This window comes from Chlamydomonas reinhardtii, chromosome 7, assembly GCF_000002595.2.
Source record: "Chlamydomonas reinhardtii strain CC-503 cw92 mt+ chromosome 7, whole genome shotgun sequence".
Lineage (NCBI taxonomy): Eukaryota > Viridiplantae > Chlorophyta > Chlorophyceae > Chlamydomonadales > Chlamydomonadaceae > Chlamydomonas > Chlamydomonas reinhardtii.
Window position 1 is genome coordinate 5,137,519 of NC_057010.1, and position 21,799 is coordinate 5,159,317.

Sequence of the window (21,799 nt, forward strand, 5' to 3'; positions counted from 1 at the left end):
TTTCCAAACATCCCTGCAACCCCCCCCCCCAAATCCACGCCCCACCAGTTCCTGGGCTTCGACGCCTCCCCACACATGGCGGAGGAGACCCACCACGCCGACATCAACGCCCCGAGGGGCATGGTGCTGGCCACTGCAGCAACAGCGGTGAGGCGCAGGAGGCGCGGCGAAGAGGGGGGTTGCGAGGGGTTGTGAGGGGGGCTGGCTAGGGGGGGCGTTGGGGTGTCGTCGCCATTCGCAGTAAGGCAAGCCTGCTGCGGATGACTCTGCTTCGCCGGCGCGCATAGTGTGCCAACACAGCCAACGCTTACACGTGTAACTCACATGTTTCAGACCTGCACAAAACACACACACACACACACTCTCTCTCTCTCTCTCTCTCTCTCTCTCTCTCTCTCTCTCGAGCGCAATCATACGCCCCCGCACGCGCAGGTGGGCGGCTTCGTCTACGTGCTTGTGCTCAACTCGGTGGCGCTGGACGCGCGGGAGCTGCTGGCGACCGACAACGAGAGCAGGGGGCAGCACGCGGTGGCACAGCTGTTCTGGAACGTGCACAAGTGAGACAGTCAGGGGGGGGGTTGAGCGGATGATTGGGGACTGGGGAGGTACGGTAGTTGGGGAGTTATGCGTGGAGAGAGATAGGAAGAGAGATGGGGTGTTCATGGGCCTAGAAGACTAGCGCTCCCTCCCCCTCAGTAACCAGGTCCCATTTGATACGCCATGATTGCTCCTCCCCGCTTTCCCGCCCTAATGAAGTCTGCGGGTCATCGCCTTCTCCTATCTAGCGCGATGCCTGGAACCTCTCTCCCTGCAATTCTGGGTTGGGCGACGATTCCTTGACTATCGAGACCTAATTCGTTGGGCTCGGGCACATAACCCTCCCTCCCGCCTCCCCCTCACAGGGCGGCTTACGGCGACGGCCGCGGCGGTCTGGCGCTACTCAGCATCCCCACCCTGGCCGCACTCATGTGCACCTACGAGTCCATCGGGGCCAACGCGCGAATGCTCTTCGCCTTTTCGCGGTAAGCAGACGCATTCGTTTCCTTGAATTTTTTCGATAATAGAATACTCATATATGGGGAGCGGGAGCTGTGACGCAATTGGACATTGCTTGTGGCCTTATAAAAAGTAAAAGTGGCCTGTTGGTTGCTCGGCGCCGCAGCGATGGCGCCGTGCCCTTCAACAAGTACATCGGCCGGGTGGAGGAGAGGACCAAGGTGGGTTGTGAATACCAGCCCAAACTAAACCAATCAAGTTAAACTAGTGGGGTTGGGGCGGCAGTCGGGGAGGGTGGCGAAGGGCAGGGGAAGCACGGGGCAGCGGCATCAGGGGGCAGGGGCAGCGCCCGAGAGAGCCTTGTTGAGCGCTTACGAGTACGCGCGGTGACGGGGAAAGAGTGGCGTGTGCCGTTTTGACCCCGTGCAAAGCGCGCGTCCATACCTCTGCCGCCCGTGGGACCTGCCATGGGGAACTTGCCTGCACATCGTGTGCCTCTGCAACCGCTTCCCACCGCTCCCCAACTCCCACCAGCCCATGGACCCACCCACCCAGCCAACCGCCCGCCCGCCTCTGTGGCCCCCGCTCTGCCTGCAGGCGCCCGTCGTCGCGGTGTGGGTGATGGCGGGTCTGGCGGCTGTGCTGGGCACGCCCATGTTCTTCAGCCCGCCCTACGTGGCCACCGTGGAGACCATGGCGGTGGTCAACACCTACATCGCGTACGGCATACCCATAGCCTGCAAGTGGGTGCGGAGGGGGAGCGGGGGGCGGGGGAGAGGGGAAGGGGAGGGGGAGGGGAGCGGTTGTGCGGCGTGCCAGGCGCCTGGGAGAGCCCTGGGGGGGGGGGGGCTGTGGGGTTGCGTACCGTATTGGTAGCTTTCATGCGTATCCAGCTCGTGCTCTACACGAGAACGTTACTTACCCGCTCCCCCCGACCGCTGTTCCTTACTGGGAATGGTGAAAACAATACACACAAACATGCGCACACACACACACACGCCGGGCTTTCGTTTCGTTTTTTAAACACACACACATACACACACACACACACACACACACACACGCACGCCCCGCCCCCTCCTCACCCCGCAGGCTGCTGTCCAGTCGCGCCGCCTTCCTGCCCGGCCCCTACTCCATGCGCCCGTGGCTCAGCCGCTGCCTCAACGCCCTGGCCCTACTGTGGATTGCCTTCATCGCCGTGGTGTTCAGTTTGCCCACACTGTACCCGATCACACCCGGGAACATGAACTACAACGCCGCGGGTGGGTGAGGGCGGGTTGAAGGGTGGGGAAGGCGAATCCAAACCCAAGTGACCCAAGATCCAGAACCCGGCCACAGAGGGCGAAGGAGGTTTGGCTGCAACGTTTGTGTTGGACGCCCTTCAGCCTTGGGAGCAGGGAAGCGGGGGAGGGTAGCGGGCGGGGATGCCGGAGGGTTGGTTGGGCGAGGCACAGGAGCGCCAACGGTCCGGAAGGCGGAGAGGCGGCGGCAGCACGGCCGGTCGCGTGCTAGGGCGAGGGGGGGCAGGCGCAGGCGCCTTCAGGCACGGGCCGCAGTAGGCGGGTGCGGGAGGTGTGCGGCCCTGCCGAGGTCCGCGGGCACACACCCCTGCTGGGCATGCCGTATCCATGGCCGCAGGTCCCCGGCCCCCAGAACACTGAAGTACCCCTCCCCGCGCAACACCACACCTGCTGTCTACTTCGCTACACTTCTCTGTACCAATCCTTGCAACTCCCCCCGTCCCTCGCTCCCCGCTTCCTGCACGTTTGAGACCGTTTCGTTGGGCTCGGGCACGTTCCTCCTCGGCCCCCTCCCGACTGGACGTCGGCATTTCAAACCTGTGCTTTAATCACTCCGTTCTCAACATGACCGGCTGCTCTGCCCCCTATACTACAGTTCCTGGCTACGCCTTCACTCCTAAAAATAATCATGAATGTAACCCCCCTGCGCCTCATACAGGCACTGTGCTGGTGCTGCTGCTGAGCCTGGGCGGCTACTACTGTCCGGTGGTGGGCGGGCGGCACTGGTTCACCGGGCCCCGGCCCAGCCTGGGGCAGTTCAGGGAGGACGTGGCGGCGGAGCAGCAGAAGGCGGCGGCCATGGCAAAGCACCTCATGCTGCAACAGGTGGGTAGGGGCGGGCGTGTGTGTGTGTGTGCGTGTGTGTGTGTGTGTGTGTGTGCGTGCGTGCATGTGTGTGTGCGTGTGTGTGTGTGTGTGTGTGTGTGTGTGTGTGTGCGTGTGTGTGTGTGTGTGTGTGTGTGTGTGTGTGTGCGTGCGTGCGTGCATGTGTGTGTGCGTGTGTGTGTGTGTGTGTGTGTGTGTGTGTGCGTGTGTGTGTGTGTGTGTGTGTGTGTGTGCGTGCGTGTGTGTGTGTGTGCGTGTGTGTGTGTGTGCGTGTGTGTGTGTGTGTGTGTGCGTGTGTGTGTGTGTGTGCGTGTGTGTGTGTGTGTGTGCGTGTGTGTGTGTGTGCGTGTGTGTGTGTGTGTGTGTGTGTGTGTGTGTGTGTGTGTGTGTGTGCGTGTGTGTGTGTGTGCGTGTGTGTGTGTGTGTGTGTGCGTGCGTGTGTGTGTGTGTGCGTGTGTGTGTGTGTGCGTGCGTGTGTGTGTGTGTGCGTGTGTGTGTGTGTGTGTGTGTGTGTGTGCGTGTGTGTGTGCGTGCGTGTGTGTGTGTGTGCGTGTGTGTGTGTGTGTGTGTGTGTGTGCGTGTGTGTGTGTGTGTGTGTGTGCGTGTGTGTGTGTGTGTGTGTGTGTGTGTGCGTGTGTGTGTGTGTGTGTGACCACCGTATGCATACAACCATCAGGAAAAAGGGCTGACATTGAGCGTGCGGACCATGGCCGTATGTGGGGTGTCGTTGCCGACACAAAAAGTGCCCGGCGGATGAAGGGGCGTTTGTGCGTGTGTAAGTATTGCATGCTGACAAGCTTGGTGTTGTGGCATGTCGTTCGTTATCTTCCTGTGACAGGAGCTGCTGCTGAATGCGGCCTCAAAATCCGCCAAGCACCCACAGCAGCGGGGGCAAACAGAGCCGGCGCCTGCAGGCGCGGGCGATGGCGCCGCCGTCAGCAGGAAGAGCGGCAGCGGCGGCGCCGCAGCTGGCGCGGGTGGCGCTAGTAGCGCCGGAGGCACAGGGCCAGGCGCCGCCAGGCCTGGAGCCTCAGCCGGAGGGGGGCCAGGAGGAGTCCCGGGAGTAAGTCGTAAGGAGATGTACCACGTGTCTGGACACAACCAGCGGCAGCCGCTGCTGCGCAGCCTCATTGCGGAAGGGCTGGATGAGGGCTTGACCGAAGAGGAGCCGGAGGCGGAGCCGGCGGGGGCGGCGGCGGCGGGAGCATCAGGAGCAGGGGCGGCGGGCGCGGTGGCGGCGCAGGGAGGCGCAGCGGCTGTGGGGGCGGGGCCGGGTGCTGTTGCGGAGGCGACGGAGGGCGGGGGTGCGGCTGGCAGCTGGGACGTGGCGCAGGCGGAGTCGGCGAGATGCGGGCAGGTGGCGACAGCAGCAGCAGTAGCAGAGGAGCTTGAGCCACTGGGTCGGGGCGGCGTGGCGAATGGCCACGTGCTCGAGGCCGCCTCGTTGCTACTGCCGGTCCGCCGGGAAGGGCGCTGTAGCAGCAGCAGTGGCGCCGGCTTGGCAGGCGGTGCAGGCGGCGGCACGGGGCGGCGGCGCGGCGGCAGGGCTGCCGGCGGCGGCAGTAGTGGCGAGGGTGTGGGGCGGTAGCTAGGCAAGGCTGCGGCGGCGGCGGTCTCGCACGTCCCAACCGTGGGGCCTTGTCGTTCATGGGACGGGTTGAGGAGCAGGTCGGCTGCGGCCGGCGTCGCTTGCGGAACGTGCGGGAGTTCGCGTCACGCTGGGTTGGGGAAACGCATGTGGGAACCCTTGCTAATGCATGACCATGATACCTTATCAAAACGCATGACAAGGAAAATGATACGTACGTAGCTAGCTACGTGGCAAAGTTGCAGGGCTGCTTGGCAAATTCGCATGATCGTGCATTGTGTGGCGAGCGCTGGGTGGCGAGCCGATAGGCATCGTGCTGCGGCGGGGGCTTTCTTCAGTTCATTAGGCGCCCGGCTTTCACCCTGCAGCTGTGGGTGTTGTGGCGGTGGCGGCCGCCGTCTGAGCAACGCGCGACTCTAGACTGCGGTGCGCGTGTGCGTGCGCGCGTCGTTGTGTAGGCGGCATGCCTTGCCAAAGCAGGCATTTTGCTGCAGTCTCACTTTGGCGTGTGGCGTTGTACGCAAGGTTGTACGTGCCGAACAGCCAACAGCGCATTTGTCGGGAGTACTTGGAATTGGTGCGGTAGCGTAGAGCCGGCCCGTCATGTGATTGCTCTGCGAGTTTGTTTGCTGTCTGATTCAAGTATTAGTGTTTTGGGCTGAGACCCGCGTGCGAAGCGATTCAGGGGGGAACGAAGCCCCCCAAGATCACTTTCTGCGTGCGTGCGTGTGCAGTCTTTTCCTTGAGAGGGAAAACCACTCTTTTCTTGTTTAGTTTGAGAGATCATTCATGTTAATACCGTATGTACGGTTGCGGTACTTACCTGCGACGAGCAGGCGTTTACGGTAGCAGCATCACTTGACTCTCAGATGATTGGTTGTGGGACGAAAGGATAAGGCAAGGCTTTGGAGTTTGGGGGCAGTTCTTAGCTGTTGGGCAATCTGCGCACCAACGCTGCTGCTTCTTGATGGCGCAATGTTTTTATTATCGGGGCTGTCTGGCTATCGAATCACACAAGCACAATGCTTCGAACACACATGTGTGTGCACATGAGGTAACCTGCGCGGCTGGGCTGCACCTGGGGTTGTGCTTGTTCGCTTGGAAGGGGATTGCGCAACGGGTCTGTGTGCTTAGGCAGGACGGCACAAAGGGGAAGGGTGCGGGATCTGAAACATGTATCTCAATGCGTGTTGTTTTCCATGAGCTCTTAGTAGCAGTACGGGCTTTCATGGGTCTCATCTGTAGTCCTGTGTAGGCTCATCGAGGCGAGGGAGGAACGTCAATTGGGGGGGGGGCTGTGCGTGTTCGGTGGTACATGGGAGACACCTGTGGGGCGCACAGCACACGGCACGGCGCGGCACGGTGCGGGGCACTTGGAGCAGTTCGGGAGTCGGGCGATGGGGAGCTGGTTTTTATGTGCGACTCAGGCAGGCGTATGGAACAGGGCACACGGAACGCCTCTGGCCGTTGGGGTTTGGGACCGGTAAGCTGCGGTGGCCTTTGGGGTTTGGGACCGTTAAGCTGCGGCTTTATGGTGACTCTGTGAGAAAGGGGTAGCAAGTCGTACGCCGGGGGCGAGCGGGCGGCAACCCTGCTGAATAAGCACTCGGGGGTTGGCTCGGCAGTTGGGTGGCTCGACGTCACGTGTCCCAGGGTGGAAAGGCTGTTAGGCTGGTCAGTGGTGGCTGGAGTTCCTGTGTTTCCGCGACTGGTGGAGCCGCAGCAGGGTCGTTCCGCGCGTCCGCTTTGTCGGTTCCCTTGTGTTCGCTTTGGGAGGCACTGCGCCACGGCGCCGTCTCAGACCGGGTGCTGTCATGCCTATGCTACGCCGCTGCGGCCTACGGGCAAGTCGGCACGACACGCAAGCCGCAAGGTCCGACTCATAACGTTCAAGGGCCGACTCATAATGTTTACACCGGCCTCCACGCAGCCGGACGTGGGCCCCGGACCCCGGCACCGGCGCGCCGTCAGGCGTGACCGTCAGGGTTGAGCATCAGCCACACCAGCAGCACAAAAGTGCCCATGGCGGTTCCCCCTCTCCCATGCCTCTCCCATGCCAGCCCTGCCCATCTGCGCCCATCTGTGCCCGGCCTTCCTCCCGCGTCCACAGCGCCGCCATCAAGGCAGCCGCAAACCCACGTCTCTAGCCAAAGGCCGCCTCTACCAGCCTACACGGCCCCGCAGGCTCGCACGCGCTAAGGCTACCCCACATCCGCAAATCACAACGCAATCGCCTCCCCCCACTCTGCACTTCCTCCTCCCACTCTGCACCACCTCCTCCCAGCCTGCCTCCTCCTCCCAGCCTGCATCCTCCTCCCACCAGCCCCCTCCAAGCCTGCCTCCTCCCAGCCTGCCTCCCCCTCCCCCCTCCTCCTCCTCCACCAGCCTCCTCACGCGCCGCTGAGGCTGCTGGCCTCGCCGTCCGCCGCGCGGCCCAGCCCCGCCAGCTGCTGCTGCAGCGGCTGCAGCAGGTGCCGGTGCTGCTGCACGAACAGGGCGGCGGAGCCAGCAGCCTGAGCCACAGTCACCGTGAAACCGCGAGCCAGCGCAGGCAGGGAGAACCTGTGTGAGGACAAGGGCGAGTCTGTGTTAAGAAAGGAAACAGAAGCCCGCCCAACGACGGCGCCGGAGTTATTTACCCAGCGCAAGAGTGTGTGTGTGTGTGTGTGTGTGTGTGCGTGCGTGACTGCATGTGCGTGTGCGTGTGCGTCTGCGTGGTTTTGTGTTAAAGAGCACGTGTGTATGTGTGCGTACGCGTGCGTGTGCGTGACTGCATGCGCGTGGGCATGTGCAAGTGGAGACAGGGCTTAGCAAAGACGGGCCGGGTCACACACACACACACACACACACACACACACACACACACACACACACACACACATACACACACACACACACACACACACACACACACACACACACACACACACGAGTACGCCGGTGCAGGTAACCCGGCTGCAGGCCGCCGGTAACTCACGGCACACAGGCCATCGCAAGGCATGCCATCCAACCGCCCATCACCCCAGCCACCCAGCCGCCCCGCCGCACCTGCCGTTGGCGCCTGCAAGGGCGTATCGCGCCGGATCGTCCACCCAGGCATCATACCTGAGGCATGGAGTCAGTCAAACAAAAACATCAGGGGCACTGTATGGAGCCTGTACAGCTTGCTAACGCATTATGCCGGCGCCGCATCTGGGACTGGGGGAAGCGCTCGCACGCCTGAGCAATGCCGTCGGGCATGCGAGACGCAAGCATTCAACCCCTTCAGAGCGATGTAGTTCTTTCGTGTACCCCACCACCCGAAGCTCAGGTCAAAGCGCTGGCTGCACCCACATGACGCTGGCTAGTCAACATGACTACCCTCGCCACTGTCACTGTCACGACAGGCCCCAACCGGTCCCGGACGGTGTCACCGCATTGCAAGCCGCCGCAGAGGCGCGGGCCCACTCACGTCCAGCCGTAGTGCTTGTCCCACGTCAGACGCCGCTTTGCTAGCAGGTCTGCCGCTGACGTGGAGGCGTGTCGCCCCGTGACCGCGTCCACGAACACGCCCGTTGGCGCGGATTGGGCGGTGCTGGTGCTTAGCGGGTGCGCCGGGCCGCGAGTGGTGTGTTGCGGCCGATGCGTGGCGTGGCTGCTGGGCCCTGGCCCGGCGCCGGGTTCTAGGGCTACAACATTGTCCTGTGGTGAACTTGCAAAGCCTGGTGGTTGGCCGCGCGGCGGCATACTTTGTTACAGGGGAGTTCGGATGTGATGTGGTGTGCGCGCCGCAGCTATTGGTTAGAGCAGTTCGGTTTTGGAAGGCTCTAAACAGATGTTTAATGATGGCTGGCACGGCGATTGAAGAAACTAGAAAGTGAGGTCGGGCTGCAAAGGCTTGCAAGCACGTCGGATTTGCGGTGATAGTTGCACTCAAAGCGAACATAAAGTTGCGGAGCCCTGGGCTGGTTTTGGCTGCGAGCAATGGGCGCGCATGCAAGACTGTTTCACGGCGCCCTGAGTTTCCTACACAGGTATTCTTTGGACCTTTGGCTTACCTATTATAAACTAACGAAATTACTCACATTCCTGCGGCCAACCCTGACCGAGCTGTCGACGCTGAAGTAGAAACATGGAGGGCCTGAACGCGGGCGCACTCGCAGCACCCTCAAACGCTGTGGAGCGACGGCGTGTACGGCTGCGGCGAGATGGTCACGGCGGCGAGGTGAGGCGGCGCTGAAACTGGCGAGGGGTCAGTCGGGGACTGGGCCACAACGCGTCACTCGCTGGGTGCTTTGCTATCAGGTGCAGCCCCCTCTGTCTCTCTCTCTCTCTCTCTCTCTCTCTCTCTCTCTCTCTCTCACGCGCTACCCAATCGCTCCGTTGAACCCTGTCACTACGCGGCCTTGCACCCGCAGGGCCCAACAGCCGCGGCAGCAGCAGCAGCAGGCCATCCACCCCACGCCCACCACGCCCAGCACCCGCACCGCCACGGTCACGGCGAGCCGGAGGATCTAGATCTGGAGCCGGAGCCGAGCGAGCGGCGTCAGAAGGCGACGGCGGCGGGCGGCATGTCGGACTTTGAGCGGGTGCTAATGGGGCGCGTGACGCTGGCGGAGCTGCAGCAGCGCGGCGTGGCGCTTCCGCCGGAGCAGCTCGATTACCTGCGGCGGGTGCGGGGCGGCTGCTGATTAGCTGTGTGGTGATCATACGCAAGCACACGCGTACACATGCACGTGTACACGTGCAAGTATAGAGGGTGAGACGCGGCACGGCGTGGCATGGCAGTGCCTCAGCGAGGCGTGCTAGTATGCTAGACGCCAGTGATCTCCGCTACTTTGCTGGAGTGCGGGGAGTCGCCTTGGCATCAGGGCTGGTGACGCGGAGGCCTCGGAAATGGGCTCGAGGCCGCGCGCGAGCCGCGTCACGGCGGGCTGGTGGCAGGCACTGCTGAATGGGGTCCTGCTGCAGCCTGGGCGCCGCTTGAGCGGGGCTGCTGCTGTGTCTGCTGCGTTACCTCCGTAGCTGCTGCCCGGCCGCGTTGGGAGGCCGCAGCGACAGCGACTGTGGCTTCGAGCCGTTCCCTCAGGGGCCTTAGGGACTCCCGGCGCAATGCCCGGCAGCTGTTGTGCGAGCACACGACAGCACAGCAGCCCTCAGAGCCTTGGTCTGTGCACGGTGTCAGACATGCCGGAGTTTGCATGGTATTAAAGGTATTGGAATTTTGAAACGACGGCCCCTACCCGTGCCTAATATTTTGGTTGCACGGTGAATTCTTATTTGACATGTTTCCATGTTATACGTGTGTTTATTGCGCGGCACGTGCACGCCACAAGCACGTACACGGGCACAACCACGTCCCTTTACAGAACCAGCAACTCAAAAACTCAAAATGCTGCTTTCGTATCATGCTTTGAGCGGTCTACACGGCATCACGTCACGCATTATTCCTGTGTGGACATGTTGGACGGAAGGCGGACTGGACGCGCTGCTTGCCGCTGCACAGGTGGCAGCAGCACAAAGCACACGCCCATGCATGTGTGAAGAGTCATGCATCGGGATTGGGAGTGTGCATGGATTCAGCGAAGAAGGTTTTCCCTGAAATGTCGCATTTATAGACCCCAGGGGTATGTATACACACATGATGCCCAGGGTCAATTGGCACTTTTGGCCCATGGTCGGGGGCGCCTTTTTTGAGGACATGGAGGTTTTTCCGGTTTGGACATTTAGGGACTTGCACGTAGTCGGTCTGGGCTGACGACAGGCATCATGGAGAATCTGTCGTTGGGCGGCGCACAGCTTTGGAGCCAGGAAGATTGCCTGTGAGGCCAGTGCCGCTGACAGTGACAGGCTGGCATGCCGCGGTCATGAGTGTGGTCGGACTTGCGGCCCTGCTTGCACTAAGGCTTACACCCTTGCAAGTAGGGCGCGGTGCAGGTGTGCAAGCCCTAGTGCAGGCAGCGCACGGTGATGGGGAATGAAGGGAAGACTGCACTGCACTGCCGGGCACTTCACAAATTATACGGTACGCAAACGAGCGATTGAGGTTTTTGATTCGAGGTCTGTCTGGAAGGAGAATCGGGACATTTCCCGTGCGTGTGTGCGCGTGTGTGCGCCTGTGTGCTGCGGAAGTATGCTGGCAGCAGGCGCCAGACGACAGGCAGGCCCTGGGCGGATGTATGGAGCGAAGGGGCAGGGGTTTGCGGGACCCCATCGCAGGGTGTAAGCCTTTTGAACGAAGTTGTGACAGGTACGTGTTCTGCCTGCCTGCCTGTCTCTGCTGCGCGCTTCTCCGCTGGCGGCCTCGCGGCACTACGTGAGCACCCACTAGTGAGAGGGCGGTTCACCTCTCTCAGGAGTCAGGCCGTCAGGGCAGGAGATCCTACTCTTATTCTCGTAATGTCACCATCCTCCTTCCCGGCTAGCTGCAGCAACATCAACACCAGATCAACACGTCCAACTGGCAACAGCAACAATCATGTTAGCAACAAGTTGTCCACCGGCTGAACAAAGCGGCACAGACGTGCCAGCAGGCCACACGCCCACTCCCACGCCTGGGTGATACATTTTGGGAGGGAGGAGACACCCTCGTGTGTCAACCCACACTACATGCACCGTGTCGCCGCCTTTCCGTTGTCTCTGCGCACCGATACGAATCCAATAGTGACCACACAGCCATAGTCTCCACACACCGATTCCACCACATGCATCAGGTGGCCTGCATGCATGGCCACCTCACGCCACTCAGGCCCCTCAGGCCAGCCCAGGCTGCTCAGGCCTCGAGCGGCGGCAGGGCCACATCGCCCGCCCGCGACACGTCCAGCAGCCGCGTCCCCAGCACCCGCACCTCGAAGCGCCGGGCCACCGTGCTACAGCTACTGCCACTACTGCTGCTGCCGCTGCTGCTGCCGATCCCCACAAGGATGGTGCTACTGCCTGCGGCGGAGCCCTCCGCTCCTGAGGGCGACGACGACGGCGCTGCAGCGCCAGGATCCGCCGTGGCTGTAGCAGTAGCAGCGGCAGTGGCTGCGGTGGCTGTAGCAGTGACGCGCATGCGGAGCTCGCGGCCCGAGCCCAGATCCCGGTTCGGACCCATGGGCTGTAGCTGCTGGGCAGTACTGCTGCTACTGCTGCTGCTGGCGGCGGCGGCTGTAGCCTCATTTCCAGAGGTGCGCTGCAGGGCAAACATCTGTGTGCGGCAGCGGCACGGCAGGTGCAGTACATAATTTGTGTCTCGGGGCGGCTTTGCTTTGCGAACAAGACTTTGGCTCAATACCTGCAACGAGTAACCTGCCTTTATTTAGTCAAGGGCGTACATACCGCAAAGGCCCTTCACGGTATTGCAACCCTCCCGGACCTGGACAGTACAGCTCACCTGGAAACTGATGTCCCATGCTTCCGCCGCCTCCGGCTTCGCCTCCTCCTCTACCTCCGCCGGCGCCCCCGCCGCCGGCGCCCTGGCGAGCTGCAGCCGGTCCACCCACACCCCCGCCTCCACCAGCTTCCTCACCAGCTGCGGCAGTAGCACCACCCCCGCCGCCTCGCTGCTACTGCCGGTGCCGGTGCCGGTGGTGCCCGCAGCAGCAGCCGTGCTACTGCCGCCGCCACTTCCACTGCTTGTGTGTATATGACAGACCCCGTGCCAGATCGCCGCCCCTGCCGCCAGCATGGCCAATGGTGGCGGCGCCGCCGCCACTGGTTGAGCCGCACTGTTGACAGAGGCACCGGCAGCGGCGGCGGCGGTGGCGGCGGCGGCGGCGGCGGGCTCCTCGGCCAAGCCGCGGACGGCTGGCTGTGCGGGAGATGGCGAAGAGGACGGTCGTGGAGGCGGCGGCGGCAGCAGGCCCGCGGCGGTGGCGGCTGGCAGGTGGCCGAAGGCGGACAGGGCCTGTAGGATGCCGCCCGCACAAGGCTGTGTGGCCTGTGGTGGAGGTGGTGGGTGGTGGGTGGTGGGTGGTGGGTGGTGGGTGGTGGGTGGTGGGTGGTGGGTGGTGGGTGGTGGGTGGTGGGTGGTGGGTGGTGGGTGTGGTGGGTGTGGTGGGTGGTGGTGGGCGTTGCATGCGCACGTGCGCGCAAGTTCGGCAAGGGGCAAACACGGATCAGCAGGTCCAAAGCTCAGGAACAGCAACAGCAGCAGTAGCAGTAGCAGTAGCAGTACGGTAGTAGCAGCAATAGCAGTGCGGTAGTAGCAGTAACGCGCCGCACCCCCAGCACAACACCAGCCGCACCATGTGTATGCGGCACGCCTGCGTGTGCCTGACGCTGCCACCACCGCCGCCCTCCACCGCTTTGATGGCGCCAGACGCCGCCGCCGCCGCCGCCGCCTGCCCGCTGACCTCCGCCTCAGCCCCCTGCGCTGCCACCTCCTGTGCCCCCGCTGCCCCCGCTGCCCCCGCTGCCGGCACTGCCGCCCGCGCCGCCTCCGCTGCCTTCACATCCGCCGCCTGCGCCTCCCGCAGCTGCGCCGCCGCCCACTCACGCAGTTCTGGGTAGGCGTTCGACACGACACACCCCGTGATGGGCACAGCCGCCGCAGTCGCAGCCGTCGCTGCCTCACAAGCTGCAGCGCCTGACGAAGACGGCGACCCGCCGCCGCCGCCGCCGCCGCCGCCGCCGCCGCCGCCGCCGCCGCTGGTGAGGAGGTTGTGGACCTGGAACAACTCCACGTCATTGCCGCTGTCGCCGTTCACCTGTGAAGTGAGGTGGTCGCAGTCGCGGTGTGGAATACCGTATGGAGCGATGGAGAGCGCAGCAAAGAGTCTCGGTCGTGTTAATAAAGAGCACAAGGAAAACATTACATTACACTCTGTCGTGTGTGCGCCACACACCCGCGTAAATCAGGCCTGCCCCAGCAAATGAGCAAACACATGGCCTCACCACTACTGCCAGCACCAATCACCACCAGCAAACCCACCACCAGCAGAGCACCGCCACCACCACCGCTAGCGCCGCCCGCACCTGCACGCCGGCTGTGGGCGCCGCGCCCGCGCCCGCCAGTCGCCGCAGCAGGTGTGCCAGTGCGCCGCCCTTGCCCGAGCCCGCCGCCAATACGTCCACATCCCGCCCGCCGCTGTACACCACCTGTCACGTTTCGTTCCGTTCCGTTACGATTTGCATGTACGGCATGCACATGCGTGTGCAAATGGACATGTGTGGAGCTGCACCCGTGAGCTGCACCTCAGAGACGCTGCGCCGGCTAGCTGCAGCACCAAAGCGGGTACTTCATTTCCTCTGATGGGGTGTGTGCGGTGTGCGGTCGTGTCTTCCCTTGTGTATGCCCCTGACGTGTCCCTGAGCTTCCCCCCAGGCTTCCCCGAGCCGTCCCCCCAGGTGTGGCCCGATGGCGCGGGCCCCACCTTGGCGTTGAGTCCCTCCGCCCTCAGGTCCTCCTACAGGCGTGGCACGTGCAGGTGCAGGCGCAGGTGCAGATGCAGGGGCGGGGGCGACGGGGCTTGTGTAACGTGGAAGAGGTGCACGCATGCAGCCGTGCGGCGGCGGCGGCGGCTGCGGGCTCGGAGAATGTCAGGGCGCCGCTTGCAATTGGCCGGCATTTGCCACCACTTGTGTGTCGTTCCCTGGTGCTCGATCAACAAACACACACGAGTGCGCACATGCACACCACCAACAACAACAGCACGCTCACACCCGCACCTGCAGTCGCTCCATGAGCCCCTCCGCCGCCGCCGCGCCGCCGCCTCCCGCCTCCAGCTCCAGTGTGTAGCTGACCTTGTGCCGCCGCTGCTCGCTGGCCCGCTGCAGCACCAGCTGCGGACAGCGCGCCGCCACCAGCGCCGCCACTCGGCCGCGGTCCCAGCCGGCGCCGCCACTGCCGCCGCCGCTGCTGCCGGCGGCGCCGCCGGGGCCGTCCAGTGCTGCTTCCCACTGCGGGTCGGGCTGGTAGCTCCAATGCGGCTGGGTGGTGTCGGCGCCTGTGTGCGTGCCTGTGTGTATAGCAGTGGCAGTGGCAGTGGCAGTGGCAGTGGCAGTGGCAGTGGCAGTGGCAGTGGCAGTGGCAGTGGCAGTGGCAGTGGCAGTGGCAGTGGCAGTGGCAGTGGCAGTGGCAGTGGCAGTGGCAGTGGCAGTGGCAGTGGCAGTGGCAGTGGCAGTGGCAGTGGCGGCACAGGTGGTGTTGGTGTTGGTGCCAGCAATGGCGGGGCTAGCTGGCAACACGGTAGCTAGCAGGCACTGTAGCAGTCACATGAGCAGTAGCAGTTCCATGTCACGAGGGGACTGTGGAGCGGCTTGACTGGCTTCGTGGCCTGTAGCGTAAACACAGGCGGGCTCACCACTGCCACTGCTGGTGCTGCCAGTGCTGGCGCTGGTGCTGGGTGGCGGTGGTGTGAGGTAGAATATTTCTGAGCCCACGGAGCAGATGAGCACGTGCGGCGTCAGCAGCGGCGCCTCCTCCTGCAGGCCGCAGGCGGCGGGGCATGGGATGGGGGCGGGTCAGGGGTGGTGTGCCACACGTAGTCATGGTGGTTCGGGGAGGGGGTATCCCATTCTGTGCCGCTAGCGCGAGCGCATGCGAGGGCCGCGACGTCATGACGTGTGAGGGGCCCTCAGCCTTAACACTGGCGCAGTGCAGCGGCACTGCAGAGGCCCCTCTCCGGGTGTCAGGGTCGCCCGCACGGGGTACCTGAAGGGTCCCGCTCTCGCCTCCCGCCCCTCAACTAAGCCAGCGCGCACAGACGCTCTCACTACCTAGCTCTCACCCACAGCCGGCGGTACAGGTGCGGCGAGCGGCCAGTGGAGTAGACCAGCAAGCAGTCCCCGTGCGGGTGGGGGTGCGGGTGGGGGTGGGCAGGGTCGCCAGTGTCACGTGCGCCTGGTGGTGTTGGTGCGCCTGCACCTGCGCCTGCACCTGCAACAGTGGAGATGCTTTTGAGTGCAGCTGTGGGTGGTGTGGTTGGCGTGGGTGGTGGCGCGGGTGTGGCTGCCGCCAGCTGCCACACGGCATTGAAGGCGAGCAGGTGGGTGTGGCGCGGGTCCTCATTCTGGACCTGGGTGGGGTGATGCGGGGGTGTGAAAGGGGCAGGTCGGGTTCGTGTAGGCCACAGGCACGGTGCTTTGGAGGCACATTTACACTCTGTACACAGCCCGAACAAAGCGGTAGTCAAAGCCTTGTCCCACCATTGTGTGATCCTGGGGGCGCGAAGCAGCGTGGTGGGGGCCACACCGTGCGTGGGAGAAGGGAAGGGGCAAAACGAAATTGAGCCATGTCGTGCACAGCGCCTTAACGTGCAGCTTAGGCCGAGCAGATTGCGTACCAGGTCGGACACAAGCATGAAGCGTGGTGGCGTGGGCCGCTGCCAGAAAGGCAGCGGCTCTGGCGCGGTACTGGGTGGCCTTGGCGACATTCTCCGTGGGGCAAGCGAGGATTTGCTGTATGCAGCTACGTTTGTGGCGTGTCTTGTATCAATATCGAGCGAAATGCGGCCCTGCTCGGTTAAGAAACGCTTCAGGAAGCTCGAAATCGCGAGTCACAGTCTTCCTGCACGCCCCACGGGCCGAGGGGAAAGCGCCCTTGGACGGCACCGCTTCCCTGACGCTGCGAGCGCCCTGTTAGTATCCTAAGTTTATGCTATGGCGCCTATGGGTTGTGAAGCGTGTGCCCAGCGTTGAGCTCGCAGGCCTCGTGGGAAGTTGATGGGTCGCGCGATGGGGTCAGCGAGCTCAGGGTTTCCCCAAGCAAAGCTGTAGCCAACTGGAGATTTAGATTAACGTATCTTCACGTATCTTCGCTGCTTACTTAGGGCATAGGACACCGCTCCTTGCGCGAGTCTTGAGCAATATGGCTCCGCCGGCCAAGTCCCGCAAGGGCAAGAAGGCATGGCGCAAAAACATTGATGCCACCGAGGTAAGATTCTTCAACAAGAGCGTCTGTCTTTTGTAGTCCCTGTAAGCACGCGGCGAGGCGGCGGCCGAGTTTCACCAAGCGCGGGACCAATTATAGTATTTCAACACATTACTTGCATATGAAATGGGGTTTTCCCATTATGAACACTGGGAAAATCGATGTTGGGTGCCAAAAAGCCATGTCTATATGTTGCGCGCGATGTCCAGCCGCCATCGCGCTGGGGCGCTGTCCTGGGCTACCATCAATCGCTGGACAGTCACAGCACGCGGAAAACGCTTTCGGGCCGCTCTGGCGTTGGTGGCACACCCTAAGGCGCCCCTTCACGTTCCCCTCCTCTGTCTCCGTTTGGCCCAGGCCCGAATCTCGCTCCTAATCCCACACTTTCTTGTTGCTCGCTGTCTCCCTGCTTCTGCTGCAGGTGGAGGAGTTCCTGACGGAGCAGACCTACCAGCAGCGGCGCGGCCCCGCGGCCAAGGAGCTCAAGGATGACCAGCTGTTCTTCGTGGACACGGTGAGAGCACGAGGGAGTGGCGAGGAGAGGAAGACAGGGGCAGAGAAAGACAGGGACAGAGAGAGGCAGTGTAAGAGAAGGAGGTAGTGTAGGAGAGGGAGGTGGAAAGGGGGAGAAGCTGTGGGGGAGAGGAGGATGGCGGGGGTTGCAAAGCTGTGGGCAATGGCGGTTCGGGTCAATGAGCAGGGGTTTGTGCGCAACCGAGCCCCGATGGGGGGCACGGAGGGCGTTGGCAGGACCGCAGGGCGGCAGCTTAGCTGCGGGAGCGGCAAGGCACGGACTGAGGGTTGACGGGCAAGGCGGCGGTGTACCGGTGTTCTAAGGGCTGGAATTGGAAGCTGGGAAGACGCCACCATTCTAGAACACGGCTCCATCCCACTCCGCTCCCATCTACGCCCCCCATCTGATTTGCAAACCCCCACCTACCGGCCCCCGCCACCCCCAGTCTGCTGACGTGGACGGCGCCACGGCGGTGGCGGAGGGCAAGCGGCCCGCCAAGCGGCGGCGCGAGGAGGCCGCCGCCAAGCCGCTCAAGTCTCAGCTCATCATCGGCCAGGCCCACAAGGCCAAACCGGTGTCGTTGGCGCCGCCGCAGCGCAAGCCCACGCCCGCCTCCGCCGCCGCGGTGGCGGAGCTGGTCGCCGCCTCCGCCGCCGCCGCCACCAGCGGCAAGAAGGCGGCGGCGCAGCAGGTCAAGACGGCGCGCGCCATCGCCGCCGCCGCCGCCAAGGCGAAGGCGGGCGGCGCGAAGCGCCACCCTCTGGACCTCTGGGCTGACGACGAAGGTGCCGACGACAGCGATGGCGGCGCCGCCGCGCCAGGGCCAGGTAGCCGCGCGCTAGCGCTCGCCGGCTCTGATGCCAAGCAGCAGCAGCAGCAGAACGGCGGGCGGATTGAGAAGAAGAAGGGCACGACGCAGCGCGGCGCCAAGGGCGGCGCCAGCGGCTCTAGCGGCTCTGTGGCACTGACCACGGTACGCAAGGCCATGGGTCCGAGTGCGCCGGCGCTGCGGCGGAGCAAGAGCCCGCCGCCGCTGCCGGTGGCGGCGCGCAAGGTGTTGGGCAGCAAGGCGGCGAGCGGGCCGCGCGCGGTGGCGCCGGACCTACCCGGCTGCTCGTTCAACCCCGACCATGAGCAACACCAGGTGCGGTGGAGGGTTTGTGTTGTGGGGGGGGGGCGTGTGTATGTGTGTGGCCCGTGTGTTTGTTTCTTGGGAGCAGGAGGAGGGAGCGTGGCGTGCGTGCACGTGTGTGCGAGTGTGTAAGTTGGTGCTTGGCTTTCGGGTGCATGGGCTGGAGCGAGTGCCCGCAGCCGCAACAAGCACAATGGCGCTGTGAGAGGGAGGGTTGTCGTCAAGAAGGGCTGCAGCATGGCAGGACAGATGACTGGCGCGGCTCCCTCACTTATCATATCTCTCTCAGTTTCCTTCGGACCCATCTGAGTCGTATCCCTTCATAATGCTTTTGTTCATCAGGACGCGCTGGCGGTGCTGGTGGCGGCAGAGTTGAAGAAGGAGCTGACTCGCGAGCTGCGGCCGGAGGCGCCGCCGGAGGAGGTGGAGGCGGAGGAGGGCGGCCGCGTGTTGACGGAGCTTGAGCGGCTGCAGGTGGAGGTGGATGAGGAGGAGGACGACGAGGAGGAGGGCGGGGCGGCGGCGGGCGGGGAGGAGCAGCAAGACCCCAACGCGATCGCGATAGAGGAGGAGGAGGAGCAGGAGGAGGAGGGCGGGTCAGGGAGCGGCGAGGAGGAGGAGGGCGGCGAGGGCGGCGCGGCGGCGGCGGCGCGGGCAAAGAAGAAGCAGCAGGAGAAGAAGACCAAGAAGGACCGTAACAAGGAGGTGAGAGCGTGTCGGGCATGATTTGGCGAGCAGGGTGTAGGGAGAGAAGGGGGCCGTGGGGAGGGTTGTAGATACCAGCCCACACTAAAGCGAACCCAATGCAAGGGAGGGGGCTGCCTCTGTGTGTATGGGACGGGGAATGGAGCGTCACCGGGCGGGGAGCCGCGTGCACGCGTCTGGCCAACGGACGGCAAAGGGCTGCGGACGGCGGTGGTCGCACAGGTGTGGCTGTGCCCAAGGGGGGCAGGCTGCAGAACACGCGCACCTCCACACCATGCCCATGATCCCTATTGCTGCTGCTCACTGTCCACGGCCTCGACACGTATATCCTCACGCACCCACCCACCCGCTCACCCACCCACCCACCCACCCACCCAACCGCCTCTCAGGCCCGGCGCAAGGCGCTGGAGGCGCAGCTGAGCGGCCGCAAGGCTCTGCGGGCGCAGCGGCGGGAGCTGCAGACGCTGAGGGACGTGGAGCAGGAGCTGGCGGCCACGGAGGAGGAGCGGGTGAGAGGGGGCGGTGGTGGGGGGAGGGGGCGTGTGTGTGGGGGGGGGCGTGTGTGTGGGGGGTGGGGTTGGGGGGGGTTGCAGGTGGGGGTTGCAGGTGGGGGAAGGGGGGGGGGGGTTGGAGGGGGCGGGGAGGCGGGGGAGGGAAGGTTGGGGGGAAGGGCGCTCGCGTGTCTGGATGTGTGGCGGGGCGGGGGCGTGCGTCTTTCTGTGCAAGGGAGGGGGGGCATTGGGGAGCAGAGCCAGCGGGACAAGGGGACCACCATCTCCACTCAAGCTCGTGCCACACACCAACACGCACCCACGCACCCACACACTATCATCTCTCCCTCCCTCCTCCCTTCCTCCCTCACTAAACAGGAGCTGAAGCGGCAGCGGCTGGCGGCGCTGCGTGCGGAGAAGGCGGCCGTGGAGCCGCCGCGACTGGGCAAGCTGCGCTTCGAGGCGCCGGCGGTGGCGGTACTCACCAGCGACCAGAAGACAGGCAGCCTGCGGCAGGTGGGGGCAGGGGAGGGGTGGGGAGGGGAGGGGAGGGGAGGGGGCTGTCGGGCGGGGGATGGGGGGAGGGGCTGGGCAGGGGTGCGTGTGGAGGGGGCGCGGAGAGGGAGCTCTGGGGCAGGGTGAGTGAATGCGGGAGTGAGTTGAGGCGGGGACGGGACAGGCGTTGTGAATGACCCAATGACCCCAGACCGTCCTGGATGTTACCGGTAGCTTGCAGATCACCCATTTTGCGTGTACTGACCTCGTCACTCCCACCCACCTCCCTCCTCTCCCACCCACCTCCCTCCTCCTCCACTCCCCCCGCTCCACTCCCTACCCCCAGGTGGTGCCCTGCTCCATGCTTGCCGCCGACCGCTTCAAGAGCCTGCAGCAGCGCGGGTTGGTGGAGCCGCGCAAGCCGCAGCCGTTCAAGGAGCGGAGGTGGGTGGAGGGTGGAGGGGCAGGGGGAGGGTGGAGGGGGACAGGGGGACAGGGGGGAGGGGGAGGGGGGAGGGAGGGAGGATCCCAATCCCAAAGAAACAAAGACCACAGGCAGGGGGGTGGCGGGGCAAGGCGGATGCCTGGCGGCGCAGTTGCGATCGAGAAGGTGGGGGCTGGGGGGAGAGAGGTGTAGGGAAGGCTGGACGGACCTCTTGGTGGAGCCATCCTACATACCATCTTCTGAAGTGCGCATGCCAGCCCGCATTCACAACGGCGCGGATGAAATCTTTTTCCCATTCCCGGGACTCCTGACCGGAATGACATCCATTTTGCCACTGAGCCGTTTCCGCGACTGGCCCCCGCATTTCGCATTCAAACACTGCGTGCATAGCCCAGCTTTGAAGAGGTTTTGCGGTGGGGACCAAAGCCATGCCCCTCGTACCCCACCTAACCCCCCTACTCCATCCTCCCCTCCTCCAACTCCGTCTGCCTGTGCTCCGCTAGGTTGACCTGGTTTGGTTTAGTTTGGGCTGGTATTTACAATCCCCCAACCCCTACCTCAACCCCAAACATCAATCCCCCACAGGCGCAAGGTGCAGTACGAGAAGGGCGGGCGCTTTGAGAAGGCCGAGGCGCTCAGCACCGAGGTGCGCGAGATGGGCCGAGTCAACAAGAAGGCGCGGCGGGCCGCCGTCAAGAGCGCGGCGGCGGGCGGCGGCGACGACGACTGGCTGTAGCGTGTGGGCGTGTGTGGGGAGGGGGTGGGGTTGGGTGTGTGTGTGTGTGTGTGTGTGTGTGTGTGTGTGTGTGGCTGGCTGTATGTGGAAGGTGTGTCATTCGCATGAGGCGTGTGGCGGTGTGGCAGGGTGGATGGTTGTAGCGTGCGGTGTGTGTATGTGTGGTTAGGAAGATTGTGACGGTATGATGGTGGTGCTGGTGGTGGTGGTCGAGCAACCGAAGCCCAGAACCCGAAGCCGTCCGTATAACGCGGAGGCGATGCAGGAGTGTTGGCGACAGCCGTATGCGTCTGGTCCTGGTCTGGTGTCTCGAGGCACGCACGCAAAATTCGGCGTGAGTGCAAATGTGAAGCTACGTCGATGTGAAACTGAATCGACGTGAGGACTGCAACGGGCTGATGAATTCAGAGGTCAGCTAGGTGTGGTACTGCTGATGCTGCTGTTTGGGTGCTTAGACGGGGGAGCCTTACATGGGCCGGTCTCAGCTGCCTCATACATGCGGGGTGGCTTATTCCTGATTACAAAGTAGCTAGCGGTACCAGGACTGGGGGCGACGTACGAGCCATGTGCGTGCCGGCACGGGTCAGCCTTGCGGTGTTGCCATCGCAATTACCCCGCCGATTGAACTTGGCCACCACACCAGGAAATGAGAAACAAAGCCAGGTCACCAACCGCATCAGCAACTCCCAACCCTGTCCCAACTAGCAGCAATTTCAACAAACTCCCCCCAGTTCCCCC

The 21,799-nt window shown here is 63.7% G+C and overlaps 5 protein-coding genes across 5 annotated transcripts in view; 3 read left to right on the forward strand and 2 right to left on the reverse strand.

Annotated features, from left to right (window-relative positions):
• CHLRE_07g348040v5 (uncharacterized protein) overlaps nt 1–6,599 on the forward strand; it is a 9,202-nt gene extending 2,603 nt beyond the window's left edge. Inside the window, exons 5-12 of the mRNA XM_043064504.1 lie at nt 49–147; nt 433–557; nt 903–1,022; nt 1,163–1,217; nt 1,594–1,739; nt 2,089–2,258; nt 2,956–3,122; nt 3,961–6,599. Of these exons, the coding sequence (XP_042923072.1) occupies nt 49–147; nt 433–557; nt 903–1,022; nt 1,163–1,217; nt 1,594–1,739; nt 2,089–2,258; nt 2,956–3,122; nt 3,961–4,710 (1,632 nt within the window). The 3' untranslated portion in view covers nt 4,711–6,599. The remainder of the gene's footprint in view (nt 1–48; nt 148–432; nt 558–902; nt 1,023–1,162; nt 1,218–1,593; nt 1,740–2,088; nt 2,259–2,955; nt 3,123–3,960) is intronic.
• A 9-nt stretch (nt 6,600–6,608) lies between these two features.
• On the reverse strand, nt 6,609–8,597 carry CHLRE_07g348100v5 (uncharacterized protein). The gene is made up of 3 exons (XM_001692519.2): nt 8,162–8,597; nt 7,759–7,815; nt 6,609–7,272 (listed from the first exon to the last, which is right to left on the reverse strand). Exons 1-3 carry the CDS (start codon nt 8,434–8,436, stop codon nt 7,101–7,103), a joined length of 504 nt encoding a protein of 167 aa, XP_001692571.2. The 5' UTR covers nt 8,437–8,597; the 3' UTR covers nt 6,609–7,100.
• A 160-nt stretch (nt 8,598–8,757) lies between these two features.
• Nucleotides 8,758–10,927, forward strand: CHLRE_07g348150v5 (uncharacterized protein). The gene is made up of 2 exons (XM_001692404.2): nt 8,758–8,914; nt 9,108–10,927. The coding sequence occupies exons 1-2, from the start codon at nt 8,822–8,824 to the stop codon at nt 9,378–9,380; spliced, it is 366 nt and encodes a 121-aa protein (XP_001692456.1). The 5' UTR covers nt 8,758–8,821; the 3' UTR covers nt 9,381–10,927.
• A 4-nt stretch (nt 10,928–10,931) lies between these two features.
• CHLRE_07g348200v5 (uncharacterized protein) lies at nt 10,932–16,267 on the reverse strand. The gene is made up of 10 exons (XM_043064505.1): nt 15,957–16,267; nt 15,820–15,831; nt 15,402–15,689; nt 14,976–15,096; nt 14,341–14,630; nt 14,046–14,078; nt 13,648–13,770; nt 12,918–13,379; nt 12,065–12,610; nt 10,932–11,878 (listed from the first exon to the last, which is right to left on the reverse strand). Exons 2-10 carry the CDS (start codon nt 15,820–15,822, stop codon nt 11,462–11,464), a joined length of 2,283 nt encoding a protein of 760 aa, XP_042923073.1. The 5' UTR covers nt 15,823–15,831; nt 15,957–16,267; the 3' UTR covers nt 10,932–11,461.
• A 140-nt stretch (nt 16,268–16,407) lies between these two features.
• On the forward strand, nt 16,408–21,799 carry CHLRE_07g348250v5 (uncharacterized protein). The gene is made up of 8 exons (XM_043064506.1): nt 16,408–16,546; nt 16,965–17,057; nt 17,503–18,201; nt 18,532–18,894; nt 19,284–19,403; nt 19,764–19,901; nt 20,227–20,324; nt 20,911–21,799. Exons 1-8 carry the CDS (start codon nt 16,481–16,483, stop codon nt 21,059–21,061), a joined length of 1,728 nt encoding a protein of 575 aa, XP_042923074.1. The 5' UTR covers nt 16,408–16,480; the 3' UTR covers nt 21,062–21,799.